This window comes from Styela clava, chromosome 3 (assembly GCF_964204865.1).
Source record: "Styela clava chromosome 3, kaStyClav1.hap1.2, whole genome shotgun sequence".
Lineage (NCBI taxonomy): Eukaryota > Metazoa > Chordata > Ascidiacea > Stolidobranchia > Styelidae > Styela > Styela clava.
Window position 1 is genome coordinate 19,713,612 of NC_135252.1, and position 22,467 is coordinate 19,736,078.

General features: G+C 36.7%; 2 protein-coding genes and 2 long non-coding RNA genes across 7 annotated transcripts; 2 read left to right on the plus strand and 2 right to left on the minus strand.

Moving 5' to 3' along the window:
* Positions 1-172: 172 nt before the first annotated feature.
* Positions 173-3,104, minus strand: LOC120342380 (traB domain-containing protein-like). Its single transcript, XM_039411189.2, has one exon. It carries the CDS (start codon positions 3,028-3,030, stop codon positions 1,669-1,671), a length of 1,362 nt encoding a protein of 453 aa, XP_039267123.2. The 5' UTR covers positions 3,031-3,104; the 3' UTR covers positions 173-1,668.
* A 2,321-nt stretch (positions 3,105-5,425) lies between these two features.
* Positions 5,426-9,232, plus strand: LOC144420999 (uncharacterized). Of its 3 annotated transcripts, XR_013474858.1 has the most exons (5): positions 5,426-5,639; positions 6,152-6,223; positions 6,312-6,456; positions 8,261-8,333; positions 9,051-9,232. It is a non-coding gene; the product is annotated as an uncharacterized LOC144420999 (long non-coding RNA). The 3 variants fall into 3 exon arrangements; XR_013474856.1 differs by lacking the exon at positions 8,261-8,333; XR_013474857.1 differs by lacking the exon at positions 8,261-8,333 and having other exon boundaries at positions 5,426-5,613.
* Positions 9,233-9,871: 639 nt separating this feature from the next.
* Positions 9,872-12,728, plus strand: LOC120329925 (uncharacterized). Its single transcript, XM_078111019.1, has 3 exons — positions 9,872-10,146; positions 10,762-10,916; positions 11,755-12,728. The coding sequence occupies exons 1-3, from the start codon at positions 9,913-9,915 to the stop codon at positions 12,077-12,079; spliced, it is 714 nt and encodes a 237-aa protein (XP_077967145.1). The 5' UTR covers positions 9,872-9,912; the 3' UTR covers positions 12,080-12,728.
* Positions 12,729-13,390: 662 nt separating this feature from the next.
* LOC144421007 (uncharacterized) lies at positions 13,391-15,412 on the minus strand. Of its 2 annotated transcripts, none has more exons than XR_013474869.1 (2): positions 15,155-15,412; positions 13,391-14,820 (listed from the first exon to the last, which is right to left on the minus strand). It is a non-coding gene; the product is annotated as an uncharacterized LOC144421007 (long non-coding RNA). The 2 variants fall into 2 exon arrangements; XR_013474868.1 differs by having other exon boundaries at positions 15,160-15,375.
* Positions 15,413-22,467: the final 7,055 nt, after the last annotated feature.

Sequence of the window (22,467 nt, forward strand, 5' to 3'; positions counted from 1 at the left end):
AGAAGCATTTTGAAACGAAGTAACGGAGCCCAGATTTACAGCCAATAGGACTCCCAATCTTTGATATTTTCCATGAACACCAACTGCTTGCTTCATTACTGAAAGTCCAGCTATGCGAAAGCATTTTGAAATGCAGTTACTGACCCCCAGTTAATAAATAGCCAATAACTACTTTTCCTGTAATCATGGCAGATTCACGTTTATTTTTCATAAAACAGTCCAAATGACAGCATAAGATAACAACACATTAAATAATGAAGCACCCACTGCTCAATTCCAGAGCTTAAACTGAAAAACGATCAATATGGCACAAATAGAACAGAAACAGAAGTCTTTTTCAGATGGTTAATTTACACATAAAATTGACCAGAAATACAGACTCTGGGTAACAACAGTATGTCTCATACAATGACCTATTTCAGATAAACAAAAAACTGGCAGATACAGTTAGCAGTGAGACAGAACATGTTCTAGCATGTTACAGAAGTCTTTCAAAACAAAAACATTTTCTGAATATATAATAAATCATCATAACGAAATAAAAATAACTGCAAGTCTACTGGAGCCAAAAAAAAATTCTTGACTCGAAAAAAATGCAAACAATTTTAGCTGCATTGTTGCAACATCCACAGATTCATTACGCTCTGTTCAATATTACATACAAGTTGTTGACCCCCACCCCTATTCTGAAATACCAAGCCATGGTTATATATAGCTTGAAATGCTTATTTAATTAACTAAAACAATCACACAGTTTCAAACAATGACATGCCTTATAAGTGGGTGATTAAGAACAAACATTATATACAGAGCAGGTGCATAGCTAGGAAATTAAAATTCATTTTGGAAGGCACATTGACCCATCATAAATTTCGTAATTATTGTAGTTTATTTAGGTTCACTCAACCCTTAATGAAGAAAAGTTAGATGAAACAGGATTTGAAAGAGCTATCTAACATAGGTGGGTGATATTTACTGTAAGAACGAATCTTGAAACAAAAATATGATTACCAAACTTTTACAACCAATGTTCATCAGTTAGTTCAAACTGAATGAGTAGCAATATACTGATACAGATGATGAAAATAGACTGGTTTCAGTGTTTTACGAATTCATCAGTAAATATAAAAAAATATGCACAAAGCAAAAATATTCAGGCAGAATTTAATGTCACGCTTGAAGAGAGTATACGTTGATTTTTGATTAATATAAATGTTGAAGCATGCGATAGATAACATGGAGCAATATAAGCAGGAAAAAACAAAATAGCAAAGTTCAAATTGTTAAAAAATTCAAAATAAACTGTTTGTTAGTGGGACTAAACAGAGGAAAGTGTAGATATGTTTAAAAACTATTTCACGTAATCGGCAAGTAAAGAGAGAGAAACTGATGTACTGGCACAATCATATGACAAACCACAGCCTCTGATCCGGTTAACAGTTCATAAGGGTATGAGACATCTAAACAGACATTTGTCTCAGATGCATGGGCTTGCGGAAAATGCTCAGCTTTATCATGGTGAACAGTCCATCCAAATTTGTTGGCTTCAGTGATAGATTATAGACACATTGCTTCCTTTAAACTTCAATTTAAAAATAAATACATTACATGTTTCTTCGATAATATTACTGATAGACAGTTCTTCAGCCAATAAAGGTTAAAGTAATTTTAAAGTTCTGTGCTTTTCGACGTGTTTGTTATATTTATTTTGTCAACTGCTGTACTGTACAGATATTGGAATACACCTGTCCAAGATGTAAACCTATACAATCCATAACCCAAACCAAAAACAAATGATAATTTCAGGCACATTTTTATCGCTTTCTTCATCCTTGATTCTTGAGGAACTTCCATTAATTTGTTCATTTCCTCTAAAGTAATTTCTCTGGGAAAATTTTCTTTGATTCCACCTACATGACCGAGTCCTACGACTCCAACTACAACCGTTGGTTTTGATCCAGTTTCTGTGCAGATTTCATTTCCAGCTGCTAATTGAAGCGAATGGGCAAGATAAACATCTCTCTCTGCAAGAAATACGTTTGTCATTTCTGGAAATTCTCCCATCATTTCACCCAATGCCTGTTCAAGCATATCCTTCTCTTTTAGTTTTTCTATATCCTCTTTTTTGATTGGTCCAAGATCTTTCAAAACACAAAAAGCAAATTTAAGTTTCTGCCATAATGAAAATGTTCCAAAAGCTCTTTGTAGTGTGACTTCAACAGCACGATCTCCGAACAGTAATTTACATCCAGGCACTTTTCTAGACTCTTGATATGCTGCTCGAAATTCGCCACCCGGAGCCATACCAAGTTGTTTCGTGATATGGGCTGACATATGTAGAAGTAGAAATGTCATTAAACCTGACACAAGACCTTTTCGTTTGACTTGAGTCAATACTTTATCAAATGATGCATCACCGGCAAGTTTAGACAGTGTTTCCTCGTCATTTATAAGAAGATCAGTGCGGCCACGGCATAACTCAATCATAACGACATCAGGTTGAGCTTGAGATATTACTTTCCGCACATCCTCACAACTTTCTTTACTAAAATGTGCCGTGCCGATCAAATAAACTTTCTGCCCTTTATCACCATGTAAGAGTGACACAGTTGGTGGCAAATCGTTATCATCAATAATTCGATGAGCGATTCTATTTTCTGCAGAAAGTTTTCTGAATAGTTCTTCTGCTGTTTCTTCACCAGCTTCATCAGACTCGTCAGAATCCTCTCCATGAGAAGAAAACTCTTCTTCTCTCTCATCTTGTTCTTCATCTTGCATGTCCTCTGATCTGGACTCATCACTGTCAACTTCTACCATGGTAGACTCCATATCATCTTTAATTGATCGTGATCTAACATTTCCCAAAACCATATTTCTTAATTCGTCAGTCGGTGTCTCTTTCACCATAACACCTAAGCTGTCTGTTATGGTGTACTCCGGGATTATATCGCTAGTATCTTCAATGAACGATGCATCACTCTCATCATTTTGATCGTTGGATTTCTGTTCAGTTGCGTTGTCCCCGTCCATTCTGGTATGGTTCAGGATACAGGGATAAATTATTTCTAATTATGAGATAAAGGAAATCTATAATAGCAAGTTCGATAGGTGAGGTAAGAAGGTAGAAAAGAGGGGTCAGGTATAGCAGTATAGTTTAGTACCACAAGTACTTTTAGTGGACGTTGCATTACTGGCATAACCATTCAACGTCACTGCGACATCACAATACATAGAGAGTGATTTCTCAATTTTGTATACAACGTAGCTTGCTACTGTGCTAGATTTCGGGTTAATGTCTGCTCGTTTTGGACGACGGTCAATCTGTTAGGCATAACCATTCAACGTCACTGCGACATCACAATACATAGAGAGTGATTTCTCAATTTTGTATACAACGTAGCTTGCTACTGTGCTAGATTTCGGGTTATTGTCTGCTCGTTTTGGACGACGGTCAATCTGTTAGTGTATACTTTGGCGGGCCTTATCACGTCACTGTGATCGTATTTTTGGATGACATAGTCAAATCGGATGGGGGTCAGGAATGACATAATGCAAAAATTGTTGAGCAACTCCCACTCCCAGTACTTGTGGTACTAAACTATACCAGCCCCGAAAAGCAACCAGTTCCCTAAAATTTTGAAACTCACCCTTGTGCCACTGCATATTAATTTAGCATACAGGCATAAGCTCCATACGCACTCTGCCTTTCTTTTTCAAGCCAATGAATTGGAAATATAAAATCGCATTACTGTTATTTATGCCTATAATTCATATGTCAATCTGTGGATTTCTTCACACAACATATTATTGTCACTTATGGAACTTTTGATTTCCCTGTCATCTTATCTCTTTTATTTTATCTTGTGTAAACACATAAGAAGGTTTAGAACAGATTGGATTAATATACTAAATAATGATATATTTCTGTATTTGGTATGGAATTCTTAACTTTCATTCTCCCCTATTCAAAATTTATTTAAATAATTTCCTAATCTCGATTAGAAATCCATCTCATCTCTAATCAGACATAGCTTTTTTTTGCAATTCGTGTATAGAGTTTTTTTCAATATATATGTATACCAAGAGTGTAACATTACAGAACCTGTGTTATTTATTTGTTCATGTGCTTGTTTTGGGTGGTAACTGACTCAGATGACTGCAAATGGTTGTATCGTTACCACCCAGTCATCTACCGCAGTGGTCGGCAACCACCGGGCCGCGACCCATTGCCGGTCCGCCGAAACGTTACTACCGGTCCGCAGTGAGGTGACACAAAAACGGACTAGGGCTTAATAACACCTCTATAATCTACTACAGGGGTGGTGACTCCTCTACGACCCATGGGCCGGGGCCACGGCCCATCTAATTGGGCCACATGGGCCGTGGCCCATCAAGCTATGGGCCGCGGCCGCGTCAGGAAAAATTCAATTATCTTACCAAAATTTTCAATTTTTACAAAATTGTCAATATTTGAACCAAAAAATAAACTCCTGTAGCATGTGTACCAGGTTAGGGTTAGGGCAAAATTTTGTTCAGATTTTTTACATTATAGTTCTATTATGAGTTTGGAGACTGTCTGTGTTAGCCAAGTGAATAGTTTCTTTACACAACTTGATGGGCCGCGGCCCATAGCCTGATGGGCCGAGGCCCAATTTGATGGGCCGTGGATCCGGCCCATGGGCCGAAGAGGAGTCACCACTTCCACTCATAATCTAACCACTAACCCTACGACTAACAAACATCACCCAACAGCAAACCAGACAAACACAACGCATTACTTATTGCTAAACGAACATCAAGCAATACCTAGATATAGATACAGAAGCTGTACAGGCATTGTTACTTTCACAACATCTATTTTTTTTTGAGGCCGGGTTTACAATATTGACAACTACAAAAACAAAATATCGAGGTAGGCTGGATATAAGAAACACGCTAAGTGTATCACTGTCAACCATGTCTCCAAATTGGAAACTGTTAATGGCCAACAAACAAATGGAAATCTCGCATTGCATCACCTTTTTTGAGTATATTGTCAACGTAAATTTTCAAACGCGTGTACTTTATTACATAAGCTTAGTCCATTTGTATGAAGGTGGTCCGCCAAAATTTTCATCAAGGTATAGACTACCGGTCGCGGTCCATCACATAAGAAAGTTTGCCGACCACTGATCTACCAAAAACCTAATTTTTCTCATTTTGCCATCATATAGACTATATATATTTGATTTAGGTGTTTTCTGGTTTCTGGGTTTGAGAAACAATAAACTCTCTCTCTCATATACTACCGTACCGTAATTATTATGCTCAGAATTTGGACTAAATCATGTAAGAATACGGTACTGGAATATGACGCTGCCTTTCTGTGCATAAAAAATATCCTCACCGTTCTGCTTTTGCAGGAAAGGATTTTACATACCAATGACATAAAACAACATGATGCGCAACTCCGGCATTTTTGGCCGAAGATCGTATTCGATAGCACGCTCCAATGCACATACTTGACGAGACGAAAACGAGCGGATGTGTGTTGCTTTCAAGGCATAGCACGAATGGTGTTCGAGGTTGCTTCGACAATTGTTGTGGTTTTTAATGATATGTGGAAAATTGAAGGTAAAAATAAATCGGAAAAAAGTAAGGTAAATACTATTGTTGTATATCACACCCGGGCATCGCACTGTTAAGTACATGCGAGGAAGCCAGCTTTTGTCAAATACTACGAAGTTATTAATTCAGTACGGTACGTAGTTGCCCATTTGCCGAAATTGCATATTTACTTACCCCTTATGGTTTCAAATAGTTCATGCACCTCCATTTAGATTTTTTTAATCAGTGAGGATATATACTTATTGCTGTAACATACTATTGCTCATTCACTTTCGTTTGCGTATTGAATCAACGGGTTAACAAGTTCACCTAAAATTTCCTCAAACCGGTCTATATTGTATAGTCTGATCTCTCAAGTATTTGGAGCCACGAATGCTTATAATTTTCTGACTAAACCCCTTTATTAGTTAGTTTATATACCAAATTCAGTAAAACATTTTTTACAAAAAACATAAGATATTGGATTTATTAGCTTTTCCATTCTGAATCATATAGACTGCTTTATTTATTCTTAACGAAAATTAATACATCTCCTCTCCTACAGATGTGAAAGTTGTGGACAGACCTGTCTAAGCATTGTGAGACTCCTGCAGCACAAGAGGCAATAGCAATAATAGTGAGTATATCAATCAAGAAATTAGGCCGACATAAAACAAAACTTTCAACTATTCGTCTAACCTCAATTTCCTATTATTTATTCACAGGACAACTGTAGCTGAAGGGGAGATATCAGAAGTCTGGCGACATATCAGTGACAGTTTGATTCCAAGAAATATGATTAGAATACTCCATAAATGTTTGCAATAGAAGAACAACCTATGGAGGAATGCAAAGACATTTGACCCTCCGGTAAAGTTGTGTATGGCCCCTACATCCTGCAGGGCTTGAGGGAAATAACTAAAAATTCCAAAGCGTAAGATTACATCAGCGGTCTTCTTTGTAAAAAGGCACAAAATATGCCAGACATACTTAAAACAGCTTTGAAAAATGAGGATTACGGTTCACTGACTACACCTGTGTTATATTTGGTTCATCAAATTTTGGTAGTACTATAGAAAAAATTCAGAAAAGGGTATAATCATGATTCATGATAAAATAATGTTATATATTTTGGACAACTTCAATCTAGACCAGGGATGTCAAACTCGCGGCCCCAGAGAACTTCCAGTGCGGCCCTCGAACGCTTAACAATAATTGTAATAGTATTTTGGAATTTTTTTTATTTAAATGTAAAAGATTTTTCAAACCTTTTAAAGTGAAATTGAATATTCACACAGAAAACAATTTACTGAAAGTAGTTTTAGAAAGGTAATTTTTTTTTGTTCACATTTTGACTCAATTAAGAATACACATCAAGCTAGCAAAAGAATACTGAATAAAACACTTGAGTGATTAAATTAAAGTACACGAAGAAGGTGGCATTTTCGAAGAAAATGGGAGTTGCAATATTTCTGCATTTCACAAAATTCTGAAGCACATTGTTTAATTTGTCATATTTCCATCAGTACAATGAAAAACACAATAAGCTCAGCAGTCAATATGACAAATTCGAAGACCAACTCCGAACAGAAAATTTCCATGTGTTTGTATATTAATATAAATATGCAACGACTTAGTTACTAAAAATCAATATCAATAATAATTCAAGCAATCCTATGCCATGCAACGTAGCGTGAAATGTCTTGTCAAAAAAATCTGTCATTTGTTTTTTTACTGATCTATACATGAAATGATAAAAGTAACTTTTTTGCATTACTGGAATTAATTAAACTTTTGCAAAGATACAGATTAACCCATGATCATGTGACCTCGTTAGTTAGAGTTGGTACTATAAAATCATTTCAGCCTGGCCTTAGTATGCTGGTGACACAAAGAAGATGCCAAACGGCAGGACAAATGTAATTAAAAAAACATTGAGTTTATACTGTAGTATTTTTGTTAATTTTAGGTTCATATATTTAGATTAAGTCATTTTTAGTGTATATATTATTCTTTCCTTAACCAAGGCTTGTTCAAAAATGATTTTGATGGTTGTACATGAAATTTTATGATTTTTTGTAATAAATACAGTAACTTGCAATAATAGTGGAATGCAAATATTAATATGTAATTGCATTTGAAATTAAAGAAAATAATAAAACTTAATCCAACTGATTAGTTGCATCACAATATATGTCACAAACTAAAACTATCTGAAAAATATCTCTCGAGTATACATTATCAAAAACTGTTTGCGGCCCTTTTTACAATTTCCAACATGCAATGCGGCTCTCGAAACCCATGAGTTTGACACCACTGATCTATTCTAGACGATTCAAGCATTGCTTTGGGAAATAATATCACTTCAATTAAATTGAAAAAAAATCTCGCTATATTAAATACAAAACCGTTGCTATCATAAAGGTAAACCAATTCAGCCACTCGGAATATATTGGCCTTCACAAAGCAATGGAGGCAGAATTGAGAGTTCATGAGCTATGAACTTTTGTTCTTTTCTTTGTCTTGAACTTTTCATACTCCACAGCCTCTATTAATTTTTTTTAAATTTTAATTACCATGTGATGGCCATACATACTGTATCTTTGTATTTTCTGTCATGATGTATTATCTCAATGTGTCAAACTTTTAATTAGTGTGTATATTTTGCTTGCAGATGACATGAATGTATTGTCTTGCTTATTACCTCAGCTTGGAGTATTGACAAGAAAAAAGTGCCCGTAAATTACGTAAAAAATGTTTAACTCTTTGATAAAATCAGAATTCACATTTAATAGGAATTATAAACAGCCAACAATCAATGAGAATTATATGCAAAATTCCTCAGATTGAATTTGTCTTCTAAAATCGGAGGAAGGCAAAACATATAGGTAGTTTCCATTCACACAAGTCTTTCAAGAAGACTTGCTCGAGACAAACTAAATGAGCATCGTCAGGTGATTGGTAAGGCTGCAAGTTGAATCAGCCCTGCAATCTCCTGCATAGAAGATAATATTAATTAGCGGGCTATGAGCTAAATTCCTAAATTTAGACACAAACCTATCTACGAGGCATTATGTACCAGTAATGTTACCTACGATTAACTGAATATGTAATATGTCTAATAAATTCACCTACTAAAACAAGTTCGATAGGTGCAAACTTTGTGTTATGGAATTGTATCACAGCACCTTTAAGAGAAGTAAAAACAGTTTTGCTGTTTTGTGTGACACCCTCTTTAAATGAAATTTCAATGTTTAAGCGCAAACATTAAAATTACTAACTTTGAACTTTGTCATTATCTGCAAAATGTTTCACACAAATCTTTACGCTATCGCGTTTGTAATATTCTCTGATAAAAAAAACGTCTATGATGTTCAGAATTACTCTTTACAGCTTGTCTGCCATTCCAGCTTTCCAAATGAGCAAAACTTCTCAGATATAGAGATTATTTTCTTTCGTTACAGGCGCAAAAAGGCAGGTACTACACGTAAAGAAGACGCCGAGTAGCAAAAGCAAGCGGAAAACCGTCGCGAAAGGCGACGAGAAATATGTGCATTGGAGCGTATCATGAAATACAATCTTTCGCATGTAGTCTTATGGAGTGACGTCAGAGTTGCCTATCATGTTGTTTAATGTCATTGTACATACAAACATATTTATCCCAGGGCAGCAGGTCAGCAGGTAGAGTGAAGTCGATAAAGACGGCTCAATCATATGACGAACCACGGCCTACCGGTATCGTCCGGTTACTAGTCCATGTCGGGTACCGGTATGGGATTAGTTAGCCAGTTCAGCAGTTATTGTATTCGTCTTCGGAAGCATGGACTTGATGGTGAAGGAATCCGTAAGTGACCAACGGCAACGGCAACGGCAACGGGTACGTGAACAACCCTATGGCAGTAAGAACTGCAGCAATATTCTCACACTTAACCATAGGATAGGATAGGATTGGGTGGAGGCTAACCCGCCATAAGGGCTAACTCGCCATGGACCACTCGCCATGCGACGGCGGTTAACGGGTTAGCCTGCAACTGTGCGGAGGCTCTTCTTGTAATGGGAGATGGAAATGTGGCTGTTTATACTAACAACTTCAATAGTAAGGATAAATATATTAAATTAAATGTGTTTGATTACAATACCTACTGTGCAAATGGTAACAAAGTGACAAGAAAACGGGCTTATATGTCGGAAGGCATACCGGTACCGTACGGTACTCGACGCGCAAAAGATGTCTCAACTTATCATTTTCATCTAAGCATGCTAAATATATCATCATATTAATGGAGGGTATTCATTAACGCCGCTGAGCGTCGCCATTTTGTTTTTATGTGGGCATGCGCGGGAAAGTACTGTCTTCTGCTTCCCCGCGACGTTGGACTGGTTTGGGCTTTTCGATTGCAATGGCGGCTCGTGCGTCTGGTGGTTTCAAATTGCATTGCTGCGTACCGTTGTGTAATGACGATAGCCGTTACTCATCAGACTTATCGTTCCACTCTTTCCCCAAAAATGAAGAGAGCGTGGATTCACAGTATTCGTCGCGATCCTGGTAAACATTTTCAAGTAAGTCAGTATTTTGTGGCAAATATTTTTTTCTTCTGGTTTTAATTTAGTTTTGACCCTGATTTTCTCTTCTCGCTTCTACTTTAGTTATTAGGCTATATCTATGCGGTTGTAGGCTATATGTGAGTGTATTTAAGGTGAGCACAGTCCACGACTTTCTTTTACAGTTTTAGCAACAGTAATTTAACTAATGATTTGGTTTCTACGAGACTAACTACTTATCCTTCTTCCATGCTTTTGTGCCGGTATGCATACAATGCAAGGTTGCTGTAGCAAGAGTAAAGATAACTATCCCACAGTCCTAAGTGATTCAAGAGTCTTGCAGTGAGTCTTAGTGTGCAGCAAGACTCTTGAATCACTTATTAAATTAATTTAACTTCTGCTCTTTTCAAATCTTAGTTGGGGCTCTTCTGATTCTGTAGACTAATAGACTAAGTGTTTATTTTGTCAATACCGGTATCTTCCTGGTGTACTGATTATGGGAATTAAGCTAAACTTAATAACCTATATTATTATTAGGTGGGCATAAATTGATTCCTTGAAGCCTAGCTTCACTTTAGTTGGTGTTATTTATTCAGTTCGTATCAGCTAGTTTATATTGACTTATTAAAACAGATTACACCAAGCACGCGAGTTCGCGGCAACCATTTCAGACCCGAAGACATTTATGAGACGCCTTCTGGTCGACGCCGTTTGCACCACAACTCAGTTCCATCAAAATTTAGTTGGACAAAGTTAATTGCAGAGAGACCACTGCCAAATAGACTGAGGTAAAACAGAATATATCATTTTTTAAGTTAGACTATACCACCATACTAGTATCAAACCAAAATTTAAAATTAACCAATTTGAAAAAATATTTTGACCCAAAGTCTAGAATATCTGGGTAGTCCAACATTGTCGGCTCCGCGGGCCACAAAATAATTTTTTCCTTGTTCGCGGGCCACAATAGTGCCAAGAATAGGTAAACAGTGCAACACAAAACAAACACTTTTTATTGTGCAAACACACAGTTATAAGACATAGCCTGCTCTGGCTAATAGAATCCGCATTCGATTCTTAGTTTTCTATGATGCCTATATTGTTAGCATATATTCTCGACCAAAAAGATAGAAAGCCAAATACTAATTTAGACTACCAAGCACATCATTTAACTTCGCTAGTTGCCTCACAGCTAGCCATAACACTAGTCAATTCAGTGCCATTAGAGATGTAACGATATGTAAAAATATCTTTCTGATTAATTTTATTACGAAATGCGATTTTTTGATTCTCTCCGAATGTGATGCGGGCCACAGATAATGGAGCGGCGGGCCTGGGTTTGGACCACCCTGGTCCAGATTCAACTCATTTGGAAAAAATGACTCAAATCTTTTTGTGAGTACACAAACTTTCAGCAACACTGAAACGCGCAAAAATACAATTTTGTTTTTGATTTACACATATACATGCAATGCAGAGGATTCAATACTTGAAGCAGTAATTTGGGTACAATATGACTTTTCACGATATCTGGTTCGTCATATAATTGAGCCGTCTTATCATCCTTCCTTTTCCCAGGATGAATATGTGATTTCTTTGCTAATGAATTTCATTATATTTGTTCAGAACCACTGATGCCACTGTACCAAGCAGTCGAACCAGCAGTCTGAGTTTTAATCACACTAATCCTACTCAAGTGGTTCACAACTACTGCATTGTAGTGAAAACAGCTGAAGAAAAACTTGAGCAAGCTTTGAAAGAAATTGAGAATTTAAAAACTCAAGTTTCAAAGCTGTCAATATCTAAATTCGGTATGGAACGTTTCAAGGCGTCAAGCTCCATGATTAAATATTATACTGACTTTAGTTCTTATTGTTTATTGATTGACTTTTTCAACATATTGTTGGACTGTGCTTTTAACACTATGGTCTGCTGTAAGCGAAGAAGTTAGTAATGGAAGTAGCGATTTTTTAGACCACCCCTGTATGAAGCGATCGCTTCCACTGGCTGATGAACTGTTTTTATTTTTGTGTCGTCTGAGACAGGGCTTTGATAAGATCCATCTTAGTGATGTTTTTTGCATATCACAATCCACTGTCTCTCGGATAGTTATCACATGGGCTAGTTTTCTTTATTTTACCTTGGCGTCTATCCCAATTTGGCCTACTCGTGAGCAGGTTTATGAAAATATGCCACAGTGTTTCAAAAACCAAGGTTATGGATCTACACGCATAGTCCTTGACTGTTGTAAATTTTTTTGCCAGTCACCATCTTCACTCATGCTCCAAAGTGAGTTTTTCTCATTTTATAAAAACCATACAACATTAAAATGTTTATTGGGTATTGCTCCCCATGGTCCAATAACTTTTGTCAGTGTATTATTTTGTAGTAGTATATCAGACAGTGAAATAACCCGGAGATCTGGAATTTTGAGTTTGCTTGAAAGAGGGGATTCCGTAATGTGCGACAAAGGATTCGCCATCAGGAGTCACTTGGAAGTTAAAGGTGAAAGGGCGGTTCACATATGATGAGGCATTGCGGTCCAGCAAGATTGCTTCACTTAGAGTCCACGTAGAACGAGCAATCAGAAGGGTGAAAGAATATCAGTTATTCGAAGGCACTGAGTATGCTAGGAACAGTTAATCAACTATGGACTGTTGCTTGCTTATTAACCAACTTCAGCGGTCCTTTGTGGCTCAACGCGGCGGTGTGGCTCAACGGGCTAAGCGTTAGGAATACGCTCGCCACCGCACCTCTAACTACTCTGCGCGAGTTCGCAGGTTCGAGTCCCATACAGGGATGGTTATGTGCGAGAGGATTGCTGGACTCCTCGCCGTCGTTTGGTGGTTCACGTAACCGCTGGTCGGTTACGGCTTCCTTCACCACCAAGTCCATGCTTCCGAAAACAAACAATACAGTAAATCTAATCCCATACCCGACTTGGAATGGTAACCGGACGAGAGGCCGTGGTTCGCCATATGGATAAGCCGTCTTATCGGCTTTCCTCTCCCCCGGGATAAATATGTAAATCCTATCCTAGAAGTAGGTATTTAGTTTTACTTTGTTTATTGTTGAATAATTATTTTGAGTTCGAGCAGTTTAGTTTATCAAATACGTTCAGGACATATTTTATGTCTCTTCAAAGATCTTAGCTTTGTTTGAATATACAGCAGATGGTGTGGGTATTACAACATTATTAGGTTATTCAGAAAAGCCTTTTGTACTGCCTGTTTTCAACAAATTGCACTATGGCGAATACACAAAATACTAATTTATTGAAAAATAGTTGAAAGCCCAAAGCAACTGGTTACTACATTTTAAAGCAATAAAATACATAAATGCCTAGGCGTCTTAAGTTTTTTCTCCTGATATATAATTACGCTTTAGACATTTCACAAAATGAAGAATTTTTGTCCTCAAGATGACATGTCTGATGCAACTCTATTTATGAAATGATCATAAAAAAAAGCATTCCAGACGCATTTGTAGGTCCAGAAAATATGCATCATCAAAATATATGCGATCAATAAAACATGCACCCGAAGGTAAAAGAATAATGATATCACACCACTTGAGTCCTGTGATTCCTAAACACCCCATTATTTGAAAATAATAATCATGATTCATTTTCAATGTCCATTCCCCTTTATCATTTTTGAAAAGACAAGAAACCTTGTCAAAGTGTCAGACATTGGGCATTTGACTTCTAATAAGCCATAGCATGGGTTGCCATCGCAAGATGGGTCGTAAACTTTGCGATCTGGTGAACAACACAACCAGGGACAGGTTGAAGATATTACCAATCCACATGGGGAACACTGGCATTTTTTTATTTCCTCGTATAATTTTACTGCTTCTGGTTCCATTTGGATACCTCTTTACATCGCTGCAGTTTGAAAAAATTTGGAAGAAGTAAGATTTGAAGCAAGGGAGTCAAAATTTGAAACACGTTTATAAATTCGGCCAAATTTGGATGCTGTAATTCTAAATTTTCGTTGTTGGTGCCAAATTGGAGAGTTATACTGATTTCGAGTCATAAATTCAATGTGTTTACAATCTTCTCTGCCCAAAGTCGGATTTTGCATCACTTTGTGTTGCATTTCTGTTAACACCGTGTTAGTCTGTGGAGACAAACTAGACAGAGGGAGAGGAGGGAATTCAAAACTTTTCTCAACACATATCTGCTGATATGCTAGAGGACTCCCAAATGGTGCTTGTCCAAAATTTGTTGAAATACTTACAACAGAAGATGGATTTGACGGCAAAATTGTATTTAACTGAATATTATATTGACTAAAATTTAAAAAGCTCTGCCATTGCGGGATTCTTCCACGTTTGTTTGTTTGAGTGCTGCGAATTGTCCTGATGGATTTCGAACATGGATTTTGAATAATAATTTTTTGGATAGGCAGCTGCTTGAATCCTTCGCTTCTTGGATGATGCCATGATTGTAATTGCATAGTGCCAGTAATAGCTGGGGGGACTTTCTTTAGTTGGAGATTGCTGAAATGCGCAGTGCAGTACAACAATGCTAAAGAATGACAGCAAATTGCTTCTCCCACTGTGCAGGAGCAAGTAGCACTCAGTACATTGACCGCCGCAAAGTTACAAATAATGAATGGGGTGGCTCGTTTTTTCTTTGTGATCGATAACATCTTGCCTTTATTAAAAAATTCTGACCATCTGGGAAAACTGTGAAAATAATAATGCATATTAGTGATAAGTTACAGCTTAATTTGCTTTCATGGTTAAATCGAAACCTAGGTGTAATGAGATTAGATAGTTAATTTATTTCAAACTCCTTCATTGTACAAAAATGCCAACAGCAGACGGAGATTCCAGGAAAGCTGTGTAATTTATAAGCTGCCCCTGCTTTATAGATCCCCTATAAAAATAAATAGGTAAATCCTGAATAGCCCATGAATAAATATACACCACAAGTCATTATTTACTGAGGTTCTTAATGCTTAAAATTATAACAGTGGTCCCGCTCGCTCAAAAATCTTACTTGTTCTACCTAACTTACCATACCTTTGTAATCGTGGATGAAAGACTCCCAGAAGTATTTGTATCCTCTCTTGGCGCTATTTCCATTCCCTGCATGCTTTTCAGCATATTCTGTAACGTCATCAAAACTAAAATCAGGAAGATATTTCAAATCGTCGCTAAAGCTACGCTCAGCCATTACACAGACAGATAAAAAAAAAACGCGCAAGAGTAACAATCGCGAAGTCGTCGTCTGACGTCCTGCTCACTATCCAGTGGAGGCGCTAAAGAGGTGAATACCCTCCATTGATTGTATGAGCACTGAATCAACAACAACGCTAAATATATCAAAAGTTCTATTTTGCTACCGGCAGTCTCATTTTATTCTAACAGCCGTTGATTGCGAGCAGAGAGGGAGAGAGAGAGCTAACTCGCCATGTCTTTATTCTTTATAATTGACGATCGACATCGCCACTTCGAGAGAGAGAGGGCTAACTCGCCATGTCTTTATTCTTTCTAATTGACGATCGACATCGCGAGTTCGAGAGAGAGAGGGCTAACTCGCCATGTCTTTATTCTTTATAATTGACGATCGACATCGCGAGTTCGAGAGAGAGAGAGGGCTAACTCGCCATGTCTTTATTCTTTATAATTGACCATCGACATCGCGAGTTCGAGAGAGAGAGAGAGAGGGCTAACTCGCCATGTCTTTATTCTTTATAATTGACCATCGACATCGCCATTTCGAGAGAGAGAGAGGGCTAACTCGCCATGTCTTTCTCTTAAGGGGAGTACTCCTTTTTCTAAGTTTGAGTAGTTTTAGGTTTAAAGTGTGTGATAAACTTTATATATTCTACTTTGATATGAAATTATAAAATCGCGTGCCTCTTGAGCGGAAGGACTTTCTATTATTATTTGAAAATTGCAAAATTTAACCCTTTATCGGTATTGGTAATTTTGATGAATAGGGGTATCTTCAACAGGGGAGTACTCCTTTATCTAAGTTCGAGTAGTTTTAGGTTCAATGTGTGTGATAAACTTCATTTATTCCACTTTAATAGGAAATTATAAAATCGCGTGCCTCTTGAGCGGAAGGACTTTCTATTATTATTTGAAAATTGCAAAATTTAACCCTTTATCGGTATTGGTAATTTTGATGAATAGGGGTATCTACAACAGGGAAGTACTCCCTTTTCTAAGTTTGAGTAGTTTTAGGTTTGATGTGTGTGATAAACTTTATATATTCCACTTTGATATGAAATTATAAAATTGCGTGTCTCATGAGCGGAAGACCCTCTATTAATATTTGAAAATTGCAAAATTTAACCCTTTATCGGTATAGGTCATTTTGATAAAAAGGGGTATCTTCAACCGGGGAGTACTCCCTTTATTAAGTGCGAGTAGTTTTAGGTTCAATGTGTGTAATAAATTTTATATATTCCACTTTGATATGAAATTATAAAATCGCGTGCCTCTTGAGCGAAAGATATTTCTATTAATATTTAAAAATTGCAAAATTTTACCCGTTTCCGCTTTACGTAATTTTGATGAAAAGGGGTATCTTCAACAGGGGAATACTCCCTTTTCTAAGTTCGAGTAGTTTTAGATTCAATGTGTATGATAAACTTCATTTATTCCACTTTAATAGGAAATTATAAAATCGCGTGCTTCTTGACGGGAAGATATTTTTAATAATATTTGAAAATTGCAAAATTTAACCCTTTTTCGCTTTACGTAATTTTGATGAAAAGGGGGTATCTTCAGCAAGGGAATACTCCTTTTTCTAAGTTCGAGTAGTTTTAGGTTCAATGTGTGTGATAAAGTTCATATATTCTACTTTGATATGAAATTATAAAATCGCGTGCCTCTTGAGCGGAAGATATTTCTATTAATATTTGAAAATTGCAAAATTCAACCCTCTTTTGCTTTACGTAATTTTGATGAAAAGGGGTATCTTCAACAGGAAAGTACTCTCTTTCCTAAGTTTGAGTAGTTTTAAATTCAATGTGTGTGATAAACTTTATATATTCCACTTTGATATGAAAATATAAAATCGCGTGCCTCTTGAGCGGAACATATTTCTATTAATATTTGAAAATTGCAAAATTTACCATTTTTACGTTTCACGTAATTTTGATGAATAGGGGTATCTTCAACAAGCAAGTACTCCCATTTTTAAGTTTGAGTAGTTTTAGGTTCAATATGTGTGATAAACTTCATATATTCTACTTTGATATGAAATTATAAAATCGCGTGCTTCTTGAGCGGAAAATATTTCTATTAATATTTAAAAATTGCAAAATGTGACCCTTTTTCGCTTTACGTAATTTTGATGAAAAGGGGTATCTTCAACAGGGGAGTACTCCTTTTTCTAAGTTCGAGTAGTTTTAGGTTCAATGTGTGTGATAAATTTTATATATTCCACTTTGATATGAAATTATAAAATCGCGTGCCTCTTGAGCGGAAGATATTTCTATTAATATTTGAAAATTGCAAAATTTTACCCTTTTCCGCTTTACGTAATTTTGTTGAAAAGGGGTATCTTCAACAGAAGAGTACTCCCGTTTCTAAGTTCGAGTAGTTTTCGTGTCAATGTGTGTGATAAACTTCATTTATGCCACTTTGATAGGAAATTATAAAATCGCGTGCCTCTTGAGAGGAAGATGTTTCTATTAATATTTGAAAATTTCAAAATTTTACCCTTTTTTGCTTTACGTAATTTTGATGAAAAGGGGTATCTTCAACAGGGGAGTACTCCTTTTTCTAAGTTCGAGTAGTTTCAAGTTCAATGTGTGTGATAAACTTTATATATTCCACTTTGATATGAAATTATAAAATCGCGTGCCTCTTGAGCGGAAGATATTTTTATTAATATTTGAAAATTGCAAAATTTAACCCGTTTTCGCTTTACGTAATTTTGATAAAAAGGGGTATCTTCAACAGGGGAGTACTCCTTTTTCTAAGTTCAAGTAATTTTAAGTTCAATGTGTGTGATAAACTTCATATATTCTACTCTGATATGAAATTATAAAATCGCGTGCCTCTTAAGCGGAAGATATTTCTATTAATATTTAAAAATTGCAAAATTTGACCCTTTTTCGCTTTACGTAATTTTGATGAAAAGGGGTATCTTCAACAGGGGAGTACTCCTTTTTCTAAGTTCAAGTAATTTTAAGTTCAATGTGTGTGATAAACTTCATATATTCTACTCTGATATGAAATTATAAAATCGAGTGCCTCTTAAGCGGAAGATATTTCTATTAATATTTAAAAATTGCAAAATTTGACCCTTTTTTGCTTTACGTAATTTTGATGAAAAGGGGTATCTTCAACAGGGGAGTACTCCCTTTTCTAAGTTCGAGTAGTTCTAGGTTCAATGTGTGTGATAAATTTTATATATTCCACTTTGATATGAAATTATAAAATTGCGTGCCTCTTGAGCGGAAGATATTTCTATTAATATTTGAAAATTGCAAATATTTACCCTTTTCCGCTTTACGTAATTTTGTTGAAAAAGGGTATCTTCAACAGGGGAGTACTCCCGTTTCTAAGTTAGAGTAGTTTTCGGTTCAATGTGTGTGATAAACTTTATATATTACACTTTGATATGAAAATATAAAGTAGCGTTCCCATTGAGCGGAAGGACTTTCTATTAACATTTGAAAATTGCACTAATTTAACCCTTTTTTGCTTTACGTAATTTTGTTGAAAAGAGGGCATCTTCAACAGGGGAGTACTCCCGTTTCTAAGTTTGAGTAGTTTTAGGTTCAATGTGTGTAATAAACTTTATATATTCCACTTTGATATGAAAATATAAAGTAGCGTTCCCATTGAGCGGAAGGACTTTCTATTAATATTTGAAAATTGAAAAATTTAACCCTTTATCGGTATAGGTAATTTTGATGAATAGGGGTATCTTCAACAGGGGAGTACACCCTTTTCTAAGTTCGAGTAGTTTTAGGTTTAATGTGTGTGATAAACTTCATATATTCCACTTTGATATGAAATTATAAAATCGCGTGCCTCTTGAGCGGAAGGACTTTCTATTAAGAACATATTTGGACACAATTTATCCCATGTCTGATCTTGAATCTATGCGAGACGCTCTATTAAAAGCGCAGAATAATTTCTTATGAAATTTTCGTAACATCGACTGCGATTTTCACAACACTAATATTGTTATTAAAATCACCGATTGTTCAAAATCGGAAATTCCCATGCAACGGCTTCTAAAACGTTCGCCGAGATTGTGTTTTCGTTAAAACAGCTGCCATATTCAGCGTACAATGACTCTTATGTGGCGTGAAATGTTTAATCCGCGACAACTAGAGGAATTTAAAAAGTCCTTCTATATTAATTTAATTGTGTACAGTGTAACTCGTTGTTGCGTCGATAGGGTCTACTGTAATATACTACGGCAATCTGTGGACATAATAATGTGAGATAAATTGGGTCAACAAAATGAAAGCGTTAATTCTCAAATTACCACGGACATAAAAATGTGTGGTAAAGTGCCTGATAATATCGTGTTGTATGTAATTTTTATTTTCGCAAATTTGATAAATCTGAGCTGTTCTTGTAATATTGACACGGCTCTATCACATCTCTTTCGGTTATAATGCTTTTAAGACAACCGTTAGACAAATCCCTGAGTCAGCAATAAAATTTCATTGGGTTAAATTTAGTTCAAAAAGTTGATTGAAGATACTTTACATTAATTATTTTATATTAAAAGTTTCGCTAGTTTTTCCGCCGGTATTTTTACAATGAATAAAAAGTGCCTCGCTCGCACAATTGACAAAAAAAAATATGTAATTTTAATCTTTCTTATAAAACAAGACATTTGTCTTCCGCTATTTGTGATTTCGGGAGTATAAAAGCTAAAATAAAAATCATTACGGCTGAATAACACGTCAGGCTGCCGCAAAATAATCGGCTATTTTAATAACAACATTAGCGCTGTGATAATCGTTAATTGTGCATTTTCATGACGATTGTTGGTCTCGGAGAGAGTTACTCGTATCCAGCATAGCTGATGCGTCGGACGATTCAGCATATCCACTTACCGACGTACCGAAAAAGTTCGCCCGACGACGTCGCAAGTTTTGCACACGATAAATTACGATTAACCGAAATTGGAAAAAAACGTTTCGAATACAGCTCTAGACGAAAACGATACGACAACGGAAACGATAGGGACATCCCTAACATTAGTGTAAAACAAACTGCTGTTGTGCTATCGATTCAGTTTCCAAACTGCACTAAAATTTACCGTTCATCTTGATGTTTCTTCCATATCTATAATCGAGAGCAATTCTATAATCGAGAGCAATTCTGCCGTGTGGAATTTAGAAATCGCCTACGTTTTTTTTTTTTACTGGCGCGGCGGTGTGGCTCAACGGGCTAAGCGTTAGGAATACGCTCGCCACCGCACTTCTAATTACTCTGCGTGGGTTCGCAGGTTCGAATCCCATGCAGGGATGGTTATGTGCGAGAGGATTGCTGGACTCCTCGCCGTCGTTGGGTGGTTCACGTAACCGCTGGTCGGTTACGGCTTCCTCCACCACCAAGTCCATGCTTCCGAAAAAAAAAAAAAAAAAAATACAGTAAAACTAATCCCATACCCGACTTGGAATGGTAACCGGACGAGAGGCCGTGGTTCGCCATATGGATAAGCCGTCCTATCGGCTTTCCTCTCCCCCGGGATAAATATGTAAATCCTATCCTAATCCTATCCTATCACCCTTCACAAAACTGTAATATCACTATTCAATGAGCACAAAAACGAGACTTAACGCACCGCTGCGCACAATTAGAAGAAGGTTTGCTACTAGCTTCACAGTGGTGGGTACCGTACCGTCTGACAGTAGACTACCGGACCAAAGCGTAAATATAATATAAGCGAGGCAACACTCGGACAATGGACGCCATCTTGTGCCTATTGTTCTCGGCAATTTAACACGGCGCCTTACTAAAAGTTCCAACACAACTATTGGAACATACCTATTATTTTCACTAATATTTTAGATAGAAAAATTTTGAAGGTCGCGGTTTGAAGTAGAATCTTAGCCGTACATGCTTATATCGTTTCATGTTGGCCAAATTACATTTATAGTACATTAAATTGTCTTTGAAGACAAGTATACCGGTTCCGAGTTGCTTCCGAAGTAAATTGGTCATTCTAATCGTCATATTTAACCATTTGACAATGGCGTTCCTTATGACGTCACAGATGAAAAGTTGTATTTATTCGTCGAAATTACCGGCCGACCCAACTTTGCTTCAATGGCCGTTTCTATTTTCTGGTTAACATTTTTCGTCTGCCAAGCTCCATAATGCTCTACTGCTCAGCTTGCGCTAGAAGCGCTAGAAGAACAAATGACATTGTAGGATTGTTGCGGAGACATTTTACAGCCTCAAATTGGCGTATCACTATAAAATATTTAAAAAAATGACCAAAAATGGTTTTACGCTGTGTTTGTGGTCAAATTTAACGCTTTAGATAGTTTTTTATTCCTAATTGCGTTATATATTTAGATAGCATATATTTTAAAATTCAAAATCCACCCTTCGATTTCATTCTAGCCCTTATAACAGCGGACTTATTCGATTCTGTACAACAACACGACGAAAATTTCCCATAAGACTCCATTGTTTTGCGTTTCCCAAATATGGCACAAGATGGCGTCCATGAACTTGTTTAACATTAGACAAGTTAGTTGCCGGCCGTTGTACCGGACCATCTACTACCGGCGATGTCGATGCTACAGTTCAGGTATATATATACGGAATTTGCTACAGTTGATACCGTACTGCCGCTTGGTGGTTGCGCCGCTCGGTCTTGGTCGTGGAGAGTGTGGTCGACAGGACCACGCCACAACAACAGCGTGTTCTATAACCATTGGTGCGATATAAAACTTTTTTTTGTGATCCAACCATATATTTACGATCCAACCCGATAAAAACAGGTTCCGAAAATCGTCAATGCAAAAACATGAACATGGGTTCGCTGATGACCGGGGTATTCCAAGAACGGTTTCGCGCAAACCCTCTGACTCCCACCATTGCTTATATCAATCAATACGTATAATAAGCTTCTCTGAATCATTAAGCTTAATCTCACGAAATAGGCTACTATCCACCTAAAGCAGAGTGCAGGGACGTACTTGGAATAGCCACTCCGTGTAAGCCCCCAAATCTACATGTACACAAAGTAATGAACTAGTCAGAAAAGCTGGCCTAAAATTTATTCCAATTATTTTAAATTCTATGAAATGAAATTCACCACTTAGATTTATTTGAATTTACATTTCACACCCGACACAATTTTAATAGCTTCGAACTGATTTAAAC